The 12,046-nt window shown below is 41.7% G+C and overlaps 1 protein-coding gene across 1 annotated transcript in view; it reads right to left on the bottom strand.

The window, feature by feature from the left end:
- The window catches only part of LOC111872457 (PR domain zinc finger protein 1), a gene marked incomplete at its 3' end in the record, with an annotated part of 75,226 nt that extends 71,522 nt beyond the window's left edge, over positions 1 to 3,704 (bottom strand). The window contains 1 exon segment of the mRNA XM_033754777.1: positions 2,519 to 3,704. Within this exon segment, the coding sequence (XP_033610668.1) occupies positions 2,519 to 2,762 (244 nt within the window).
- Positions 3,705 to 12,046: the final 8,342 nt, after the last annotated feature.

Here is a 12,046-nt window from a genome sequence, read left to right as displayed (position 1 = left end):
GCTGCAACCCACTGTCACTTGTCACACCTTGTTAGAGCATTTCTTTGCGGTGAGTCCAGCACTCGACTCGCCTCCCAAAGAGCGGGAGACGGAACTTTGCGCGGTCTGCTTTCTCTTATTTCCATTCTTGGACTCTACATTTGTCTTAGTGTTAACGCATTATAAGCAATAGGTAAAAAGGTAAAGGTATCCATGTAACAGGCCGCGGAGGCCCATAAGCTTGTGAGACGTCAAGATTCCCACATTTTCTCTAGACAATCGGCTCACAGATAACGGTGAGGTTGTCAGCCTTACACACCGGCCGTACTTTACCCCTCAGGAAGATTCCTGTTACTCATTTCTATTAGAGACTGAGTATACATAGTGCCGCTGTAAGGATTAGGTATATCGAAAAATCAGAGACATCGGGAATCGAACCTGCGACCTTCCGGCTTGTACCATAGTGCGTTAACGAACTACGTTACAGCGTGCCCCCTTTAAGCAACAGATCCCCATTAAGTACCATACTTCTGCCACTGTTTTGGTGGCGCTAGTCGATATCCATTAATTAATTAATTAATTTTCGGGAAACAAATTTCGATAATCCTCTCAGTTTGGATTCAGCTATAAATAGACATATTCTGGGTAACATAAACTTTCGATAATCCTCTCAGTTTGGATTCAGCTATAAATAGACATATTCTGGGTAACATAAACTTTCGATAATCCTCTCAGTTTGGATTCAGCTATAAATAGACATATTCTGGGTAACATAAACTTACATAGAAACCAGAACTTATCCTTTGCATCGTTTCAAACATTTCAGAAGATTTGTTTCAATGACTGTGTCATTTTTCCAAACCAAAGCAAAGCAACAGGCCTGATAGACTACAAGTTTTAATACTGAATCTTTTAGAATCCTGTACACTTGAAATAATCTGATGGCTATATAAACGGTTTTCGATATTGATGTGGATTTCTACGTTGATTGACACCCCTACAATATGTCTAAAATCCTTAATCAGTTTGGTTTTAGTTTAGTTATAGTGTCGCTTTAGCGCCGAAGACAAGTTAATTTCGCAGTTTTGGATTACAGTTCTGCCTCAGCGTGTCGGTAATTAATATTCCACGGAGATGTCACCCACGACGATTTTCAGCCTGCTCTTATAATTTGAAATATCACTTAGGCACTGCGTGAAGTTGTGAACGTGAAAACATGTCATTTTACAGAAACATGCAACCCCCCTTTTTGATTATCAGCTGGATCAAGCGAAGTAGTTTGAATAGCAGACCTAAATAAAAGAGTTGTTGTTTTTCTTCAATGGCTCTTGCAGCCCATTCAGGGTCCAGGCCTCTTATTCAGTCCCGCAATATTTTTCACATTCGGTAGGACGCCTTAAGGGAGTGATCAGCCCCGTCGCAAGGCCGCTACATAAACACAGGACAACACAAACACAGACATCCATTCCTCGACTGGATTCGAACCCACGATCTCAGTTTCTAAACGAGCGAAGACAGTTCATGTCTTAGACCGCGCAGGATAAAATGTTGTTACGTGTCATAATTCGAAATAAATTTATATTTGCGATATTGGTACAGGCCTGAAGCAACAGGGATTGAGAGGAATGCGTGTCACATCTGACCAATATACCTGGACCCCATGGCATTCCAAAAGAAGGACAGCCCACGAAATTAAAAGCAATTTATAGCACTCAATATGTTTGTGTTCCCACTTCGGTTTTAGGGCCAAGGAACTGCAGGAAGCTAAAATGTGGCTGAGATAAAACAAGTAGACATTGATCCATAACAAAAAATGATGTGTTACTTTTCATCTGACTGTAACAATGTTCCACGTAAGGATGTTGTGTGTGGCGTGTGTAGTCTGTATATTTGCAGCCTTCAGCCTATAGGCCTACAACGTTCTGCGTGGCTGTTGAAGTTGAGGGGGGGGGGGACAAAATGAACTTACATATTTTGATAAATACTTTAAGAATTCTTCACATTTTTTATTTCTTTGTCAGTGCGACAAAACTCAATGATGGAAATCCGGAAATAAATCTCCTTCATGCCCTATACAAATTATTACATCTACAGGCCTAATGAGGGAGATTATTACCATGTTTGCATTGAGTATCTTGATTTCCTTAATCATAGATAAAATTTCTTTTAATAACTGGTCAGTCACTTTGTAAATAGTGCTAAATAGACCCATCGCTACGTTTTGGTGGCGGGAAAGGTTACTTCAGCGGTAACGCTTTGGATTTTCATCGAACCGTATTTGGAATCTTGTCCCAGTCGTATCTATCGGAGCAGTAAGTTGCCTTCGAAAAAATTATGACCGTTTTACTCTCTCGGTTTAGGCTTCATCAGTATATTCACATGTCCTTATAACCTGCACAATACTTGTAGATGATATAGCGTCATTAAATACGCTAAGAATACGTCAATCATTCATTGTTCGTCATTCTTTTTGAAGATTACATAACGGCTTATTTTAGTGAACATAATAATGTTATTTTGTGAAATTGTGTCGGCCTACCTTCAACTTTCCCTTTGGGGGTGACAACCCTGAATGCGCTGCTTGACTCCCCGGAAGCCGCCGCCCCTCCCGGCCGTGGGGCTCCACTCTCCTTGAGTAGCTTGAGAAGTCCGGCGCTAGACGAGGCGACGTTAGCGGGCAGCACGAGGCCGGTGGCCGGCGAACTCGAAGACGTTGGGTCCTGCCGGGACCTAACGGTGATACTGAAGTCTAGAGGCATTGGAGCGGGAAGTGATACTTCCATAGTTTCAACTGAAGTCCAGACCGTTAACAAGAAGTTATTTCCTCACTGCTTGGTGTATCACATTATCTGCACTTAGCTCCGTGTTTATATTATATTAACAAATATTATCTGATAATTAGTCCCATTGGTATCTCGCTAAGGGACGAGACATCAACGACCACAACCACACGCGCGGCAGACAATAGTGACAATTGAAGAACGAGAAATGCGTCAGTCTGTTTTTTCCTGATGACATGTCAGATGACAACTGCCACGTACACAATGTTAACAGCCGCACAGCACACGTTTGTCTAATTCGTCCGAAGTCGCGAATTTACTTCTCTATTTTTATATTGCTCCATTCCACAATAAAAAGACAATTTTACGAAAATATGTTCCTTCAATATCCATCCTATACAAACGGAATAGCTGACATCTCCGTTCTAGAAATTTCCTGGTTTTTAATTCTGCTTCATGAGGCGTCCCAGCGAGTAGAATGTTTCGTACAGCAGGAAAATATTTTTGAAGATTTTGGCGCACCTTTCACACCTCCCCTCTTTGATGTCACCCGCGTAGTAATAAAAGCTACAGCTCGGTGTTGGTAACGTTGATGATTATGATGATGACGTTTATAGTTCTTGAAGATTTCGGTTTCTGTCGTTAAACCACCGTTCTCTCAATCGTTCGTGGAGTCACTACTGGCTTCTGCACCACCCAAGCACACATCGTCTTCATCCTGGTTATGCCAATCATTGCTAACCCCCCTCACAGACTTGACCTTACGGTTCATCTCCATAAATGATACCACGGGATCTTGGTCTCTATGAGTTTCTTCTTCTTGTGTGAAGTTTAGCATAATCTCGTACAGTCTGATACCCGCTCCTGGAGCAGTGGATGAGGTGCCTCCCACTGCAAAGTACGTCAACAGATTGTCACTTGAGTTACATGACATAGACAGTGTGGCAGCAGGAGGAGGGGTGAGTCAGAGGGGAAAGACGTGGAAATCCAACTCTCGCAGTGGTTGTCTGTCTGGTCCAGAGACCAGCCCATACTTCTCCACCACATCATTGCCACCCCAAACATATAGGGTTACGTTAAATTGCGAATTTTATTTAGGTTAATTACGCAGTTCATATATTCATTAATCTTGACTGAAGTTTTGTGAATTAATTATTGTTGGTACCTAGATGTTGCATAATGAAATTTTGGAAGTATTCAATGACCTCGTTTATAAAACAAGATAGTTTTCTTGCAGTAGATATATGCATGATTTTTATTAATGAAATAAATTATTTTTGTTATTATAATATTTTATAGCGTGGAAAATTCGCGAATTTTTCTTCCCCACCAATATGATCGATCTCGCAAAGCTGAGCGCGGGTTTCTCCAGGATTGGTGGTCGAGGTTTTGGGGAGATTACACCGGGGTTTCTGATAGGATTGTAGCTCCGATGTATGCCACGCCCTCTGCTCGCAGACTTCCTCCCTTTTCCCCTACCTTTCATGTGATATGGTGCGGTGATAAAACGTTCTAGTTATTTGGAGCGGATGGAATGTTGCGGGGGGGAAGAGTGAATTGGACGGGAGTTCCCCCACCTATCCCCCAAACGTAAGGCACGGCGCACGGTCAGTAGACGAGATGAGGCAGACGGCGGGCACCCGGTTTTGCGACCTGCAGTCATTCGGCCGTCTCTTGGCAACGTGGTAGGATGCCAGGCTGCCGACAGTTGGCTGTAGAAACCATTTTGCGTTCATTGATTTAACGATGTGTTGATTTTCATTTACTTTAACAGCGAAACGTTCATGAGAGCTTATGTACAGACCTATGGTCATTTTATTAAAAAAAAAAAGGGTCCTTCGAAGTTTTCCATTTCGATGAATGAGAGGCATTTATGAGTTCAGATAGGAAAGAGACGTCAAGGCGAAAACGAAAGGTATGATTGCTCTTTCATCTAATGAGAGGTCCAGTAGACTGTTATCGTAGTCTCCTGCTAAAATATGCTACAGATGTGTCTGAATGTTATCGTACTGCCAACTGACGCATGCCCAGTACGGGCTACGTAATAATTTTATAGAATTGGCCTGTATATATTTATCTTAATTTCAATCTGCTTTGAACATAAAATTTCGTCAAATCGAGATGTTAACGAAATGTTCTGTCGAAATCGAAGGCACACGCTTATGTATTATAAATAAATTGTTTTAAATCCATGATTCTAATTGTGTTATAAGTGCTTCCCCTTAGGCTTCGTGTTAAATTTGCAACCGCGACAAATTATAACCTAACAACTTAATTTTCAACAGGTCTCCCATCTTTGTCAAATGCATCCAACTAACAATTACATAGGCAAATATTAGTGATAAAAAAGGTAAAGGTATCCCTATAAGAGGCCGTGGAGGCCCATACGGTTGTGAGATTTAGAGGCTTCCACATTTTCTAGACAATCGGCTCACAGATGGCGGCGAGGTTGTCAGCCTCACGCGCCGGTCACCGTTTAACCCCAGGAATATTCCTGGTACTTATTTCTGTTAGAGGCTGAGTCGATCCTAGGGCCATAGTGCGGCTAGAAGGATTAGGTCAATTGAAAAAATCCACCTTATCGGGATTCGATCCGAGACATTCCGGCTTGTAGCATAGTGCCTCAACTAACTACGTTACCGCGTGCCCCTAATGTTAGTTATAACGTAAGATAATTCTTAAAAAGTTAGTGAAAATATAGCAGAAATTACTATGTGATCCTTGTGTTACAATAAATTTCATTTTCCTCATTAACAAGTTCATTCCATAGAAGAGAGACTTTTCTGAGAAACTGATAGTCGCTCAGATATTGAAGAAATACCTCGCCTTTTATGGAAACCGACTGTACATTACCGTTTTCACAAAATCGTGCCATTGGACGCTATTGTGATCCACATGATTCCAAATCATGAACCTATCTTCACACAGTATCTTCAAGATCTATCTCAAGATTATGTTCCCATCTGCGCCTAAGATTTCAAGTTTCTTTTTTCCTTCAGGCTTTTAGGTTAAATTGTTGTACGCGTGTGCCTTTGTAGGCTCTAATCTCTCGCGTGTGTGGTCCAAGCTAATTCTGTGTATATACCGCACGAGTTCGAATATAAGGCTCCCAATATTTTCAAATTGGCCAATCAGCAAAGAAACATTTTTGTGGACAAAATTGAATATGTCAATTAGTTCTGAGGATTGTGACCAAAAATAAGTAGAAACAATACTATTACAAGGTATTAAATTAAGTCTTTACTACATTAAATGAATAGAGGGTTTGGAACGGGGTGCACTCAGCCTCGTGAGGATAAGTGAGGAGCTATTTCGAGGAAATAGCGGCTCCGGTATAGAGAACTGAAACTAACGGCCGTGGGGATTCGTTTCGCTGACCACGCAGCACCCTCTATTCGCTAAAGTTGGCACTAACTTCCCCGACAAGCGGCGGTCGCTCGGTCGGTATAGTTTGTTTGTGGACTATAGGCCACGGAGTTATATACCTTAAATATAATTTATGTATTTCATAAATANCTAAAGTTGGCACTAACTTCGCCGACAAGCGGCGGTCGCTCGGTCGGTATAGTTCGTTTGTGGACTATAGGCCACGGAGTTATATACCTTAAATATTCGTCGCCTTAAGTTCCGACTCATACGGTAAGTTCCACTAACGTCCCGCACTAATGGTAACAACACTAACATCGAATCCTGGATACCACCCTGGCCTAGTGAATGCATTGGATGTTATATTAATCATGGGTAGAAAACCGAATTACTTCATCGTCAGTGGTTCGCCTCCCGTAGAGTCTGGGAATAGTGAAATATTTTATGAATACGCTGTACTTCCAGAATACAGAACAGACAGAAATTTAGATGATGCTGTGTAAGTGCTGAGGTTTTCACGGCGGTGACTATGAAGAATATCGTATTCTGTGATGTGGCGTCGTGTAGATATTGTGTGAACCGACGTTTCGGAGGAACGTATCACTTCCATCTTCAAGGTAGTCAATCTACAGCCACCTGCTAACGCTCGCGGATTTTTTACCCTAAGATGAAGACGATAGGTTCCTCCGAAATATCGGTTCACACAAGATCTACACGGTGCCACATCCCAGAAGACAGCATTCTTCATAGATGGTGCCGTTCGAAGTAAACCGTGGTCCAAGGTGAGGGTCAGTTTCCTCCAGGATGACGCGTTATGTACACTCGTGCCCTACAAAGCAAAGCTTTATGGGTTAAGTGGGGATACGTAAATGCGTCCTGGTAAAATGCTGCACCAACAAGTAGATACATAGATATTTTAACATAGGCAGATAAATGACAGGCCTTACATACAATCCTATATCGTATATCAAATAAAAACGTGATAAATAATGAAAACATTAGTAATATGATGAACGGGATGACGTTTCGGTGTATTAAATAAAGACACGTTACATTTAATTGTAAATTGTACGTACGTACCCAAATTAGTGAAGTTTTGGTCTTCTGTTGTTGTTGTTATTGTTGTTGATGATGATGATGATGATGATGAATTTGGGAAGGAAGACTTAATTATTTACAATATTAGAATGGATCTTAGAGAGACAGGATGGGATGGTATGGATTGGATAGATCTGGCTCAGGATAGGGACTAGTGGAGGGCTCTTGTGAACACGGTGATGAACCTTCGGGTTCCATAAAATGCTGGGAAATTCTCGAGTAGCTGCAGGAATTGGCGGCTCCTCCAGAAGGGCTCAGCTCCATGAGTAGGTAATTAAGTGAGACTTAATTATTTGAGGCCACTGGATCATTAGGATAATCTTTAATTTATTCCTCAGACTCCGTTGCAATGGATCCAGATTTCGACATTAGGACGCGTGCTCACTTGTACTGTACAGTACTCCATTCGGAATATGTAGGTAATGTATAAAACACAAGAAGTTCTGAGAATAACTAATCACATAGGTTTCATTGATACAACGCGCACTGCATACAAAATGATGCGTCAAATAGTTGTTCCAGTATTGCGAGTGTGGTCGTTGCCGCGGTAACGATTTTACAAATCCGTTGCCTAGCAACGATAGAGGAATACACATACAGATTTGAATTTAATTATTAGGAGCACGTGGTGGCGTAGTTTGTTTATGCACTATGCTACAAACCTGAAGGTCTCTGTTTCGATTCCCGATAAGGTCATTTGGATTTTCCAATTTACCTAATCCTTCCAGCCTCACTATGAGCCTGGAGTCGACTCAGTCTCTAACAGAAATGACTACCAGGAATCTTCCTGGGGGTGAAGGGCGACCGGCGCGTAAGGCTGACAACCAATCTTATCTCCATCTCTGGGCCGACTGTCTAAGAAATGTGGGAGCCTCGACGTCTCACCCAATGGGTCTTCACGGCCTGTTACAGAGATATATTTACCTTAGTATTATTATTGCGCGCGTTATTATTCAGGCAGAGTGTAGCCAGCGTGGCTGCTGAGACGTTAATAAAGTCATCAGTTACTGATCGTTACGAGTCCTAATCTCTCCATGTCAAAGGAAGTCGCATTTTGAAAAGAGAAGAACAATGAATTTAATATTCTCACAGACAGGAAGTCCTGGTATTCAATGTTTCCACAGAGCTGTTCACTTCTCTCTAATAAATCCGCACATATATCTGACAGCAAGAGCACACTCTGGTAACAAGGACTGGAACTGTTGTTATTCAATTACTTTATAACACTTGTGAAACAATAGAGAAAAGATTCGCCATCACTAGTCACAACCCTGGTGGGAATTACCAGCCGCGCCACAGGAAATGAGTTTTTCTTGGGGATTGCTTTTTTTTTTTTTTTTTTTTTTTTTGCTGGTTGATTCCAAGCTAAAGGAACCCCCTGTTTTTATCTTTTACATACAAAACCTATGAGCAAGTTAACGGCTATTTTAGCTTAAAACATACAAAGCGGTGATGATTTAAACCAGAAGTTGTTATTTTCTTTTCCTTTAAAAAATCATTTTCACCTCTCAAAGATTTTCTTCCTAAATCAACAGCTAAAAGCTTAGTTTTTTTCCTTCCTTCCTTGTGCCACTCTGAGAAGCTGCAACGAATGTTAATCCCCTTGTTTGTTGTTGCTAAATCCGCAGCGAAAAACCGTATGGGACCCTGCAAAAGGGAAGAAGGAGATGAAAGCAGAAAATCCGGAACTTTGGGCCTGCTTCAAAGACATAATTACGCAGAAGTGCTGCGCAAAACAGAATCAATAATATAAGGATTTTGAATCGCTAGGAATGAAATGGGTGAGTTAGTTGAGCCCTTGTTTCGACTGAGTGTAACTCGGGGCCGAGAGGTGCCTTCTTCAGGTTTGTCTCCGCTCTCGCTGAACGGATATTAATGAAATCTGGCCCTGAGAAGTCTCAAAGTCATGACTTCAATAAAATTTCTAGAGCGTTTTGACGTCGGCGTTAATAATATTTCATACAGGTTTTGTCAAATATCAGAGGAGCGAACTTGACATGTTCTGGCCAGCAGAGATGGGTAATCACTTCTTTACTGTGTGGCTGGACAGGTATGTTTCGAAAGGACGGCAAGCTTGATAAACTCAAGGGGAAATTTCTGTAATTAAAAAGTTTCTAACCTAGTTCCTTTCTAGATTTCTAGCTGACATTGCAGGCGTTACTCGGTACTAGTGAATATGTATTAAATACTAAGTTTAGCGCTTTGAAAAGTTACGATGTTTATTTCTATTATTATTATTATTATTATTATTATTATTATTATTATTATTGCTATACAGTCCTTTGTTGGGCCTTAGCCGCATTTCAGTTTCTTGATCCTATACACAGTCAGTAGGACACTTTGGAAGGGAGATCAACCCGTTGCATGGCCGCCAACTACACGCAGAACAACACAAACGGAATGAACGCGAACAGTAGAGACATCTATAACTAGAGGGGGATTCTAACTCACAATCCCAGTGTTCGAGCGAGCGAAGACGGTTCATGCCTTCGACCAAGCGGCAACCATGATCAGCGTTGACCTTAATTAATTTAATATAAAGTAACAGGGATGTGAATAAATTAACCGACATACTATAAGCGTAAATTGTCTTTAATTTCCGGAAATTGGAAGTTACATGTCTGAAAAAGTGTAACAGATAGAGCAAGTGAGTTTTTTTTCTTGTTTGTCTATGTTACTAAACCCTATCGAAAGCAGCCATAGTAGTCTAGGTCCTAGACTCTAGGAAATATAATTTTCGTAAAATAAGTAAAATAATTGTTCCTTAGGATTCTACGTTTGGGGGGAAGGGTACTGAAGAATTTGGGGTTTTGAAGTACGTAAAACTTCCGCAGGGATGTCCTTTGTCATCCTGCCTGATTTGGTTGAAGTTAATGTAACGGCTAACGGCATAGAAATGTATAACGAACGAACGAACAAACAAACAAACATGCACTCATCTCTATATATTGAGATGAAGAATTTTTCACATACTGAACACACCTAACAGTTTAAGCCTGTAAAATGTAAAGTTGTCCCTGCGCTTAACTAATTAAGCACTACACCATGAAGGCGTATTGAGGAGTGGATGTATAGATCCATTTATTCTTGACCTCGGCACTAACTGGAGGTGAGTGGTCAGTTTCACACCCCTGCCGCTTTACCCCCGGGGGAAGAGCACCCGGTACCCATTTGATAGGAAGCTGGGTGGGCCCCGGTCTGGACGATATGGAGAAGAGAAAATTCTGAACTTACTGGGACTCGAACTGCGGCCCTTCGGTCGCTATACCGACTGCGCTACCCAGGAATTTAAGCCTGTAGCCCTACAAATTATACACACAAATTTCACTGTTAATAATAAATTCAGACGCGATACCCTTAACTCTGGCAGGTGTTGCCAGAAATCTAAAATATGTCTTGCCAATTAGTTAAAAATTAATATATTCTATTGGTATTATTAATTTGTTGTGTGAATTTTGTTGCGGGCCCTAATTTGCCTCTGTACTAATTACCGTATTAGCTCGAGTATAAGACGATTTGTTTTCAAATTCTGTTTCTTAGACTAAATGTGCCGCCATATATTGGGCTCCTTAATTATAAATATGAAGGAGACGGCTGTGAGAGGTTCTAATTGCTAATTCTAATTGTGTTTATGAACGTTAGATTTACGGTAGCCGATTACATTGGCCGCGCTGTCTAAGGCATGAACCGTCTTCACCCTCTCAAACACTGGGGTCGTGGTTTCGAATCCCACTCGAGGCATGGATGTCAGTGTGTGTTTATTCTCTGTTTGTGCTGTCCTGTGTGTGCAGGTAGCGGCCTTGTGATAGACTGATTCTCCGTTCAAGGAGTCCTACCGACTGTGTATAGGATTAAGGAACCAAAAAGTTGGCCAATACCAAACAAGCTTCTGTAGAGTCATATATATAGATAGATAGAGAGATAAATTACTTCTTTAGTTAGTTTGTTAGTTACTTACCGACATGCTGTCTATCTATCTATCTATCTATCTATGGCTCTACAGCCTATGCACAGTCGGTAGGACTCCTTGGAAGGGGGATCAGCCCGTCGCAAAGCCGCTACATACACACAGGACAACACAAACACAGAATAAACGCAGTCATATATCCATGCTTCGAGTGGGAATCGAACTCACGATCCCAGTGTTCGAGGGGGCGAAGATGGTTCATGCCTCAGACCTCGTGGCCAATGTGAGTGGCACTTACAGACATACATTTTTGCCTCATTTGATAGGACTTTACGTTCTGGTGTATTTGTGAAACCCTGCTTCATAACGCTCTTGTTGATGTCTGTAATTCGTGAAGGGGGAAGAGCGTCGGGTCTCTCTGGACAATGTCGTTCTCTAATGATGATTACCAGTCACAGGGCTTGTGGTCACTCGGACAGAAAATAGCCCGTATTTGTTACGTAACAGGAGAAAACGGAGTGGACGTTCTGTTGTGACCATCACTCTTGAGCCAGCAGATCCGCTTCTACAAAATCAACTTTAGGGGACAGAAACGTATAAGATGAATTTTTAATCCATGACCTGTTGAGTATAGGCAAATGTAAGGTTGTTCCTGTGCTTAAGTAATTAATTAAGCACCAGGCTATGAAGACATATAGGGGTTGTGGAGTTATAGCTCCATCATTTTTGACTCTGCACTACATGGAGGTGAGTGCTTAGCTTCAAGCTCCGGTCTCTTTACTCCCGGGGGAAAATCCGTGATACACATTGTGAATGAGTAGGTAGGTCCCGGAGCCGGTCTGGACGTTGTGAAGGAGAGAGAAATCTCTTTCCCCTACCGGGAATTGAAACACGGCCGTCCACTCTGTAGCCCTTC

This window comes from Cryptotermes secundus, unplaced genomic scaffold (genome assembly GCF_002891405.2).
Source record: "Cryptotermes secundus unplaced genomic scaffold, Csec_1.0 scaffold962, whole genome shotgun sequence".
NCBI lineage: Eukaryota > Metazoa > Arthropoda > Insecta > Blattodea > Kalotermitidae > Cryptotermes > Cryptotermes secundus.
This window is presented reverse-complemented; position numbering and strand designations above follow the sequence as displayed.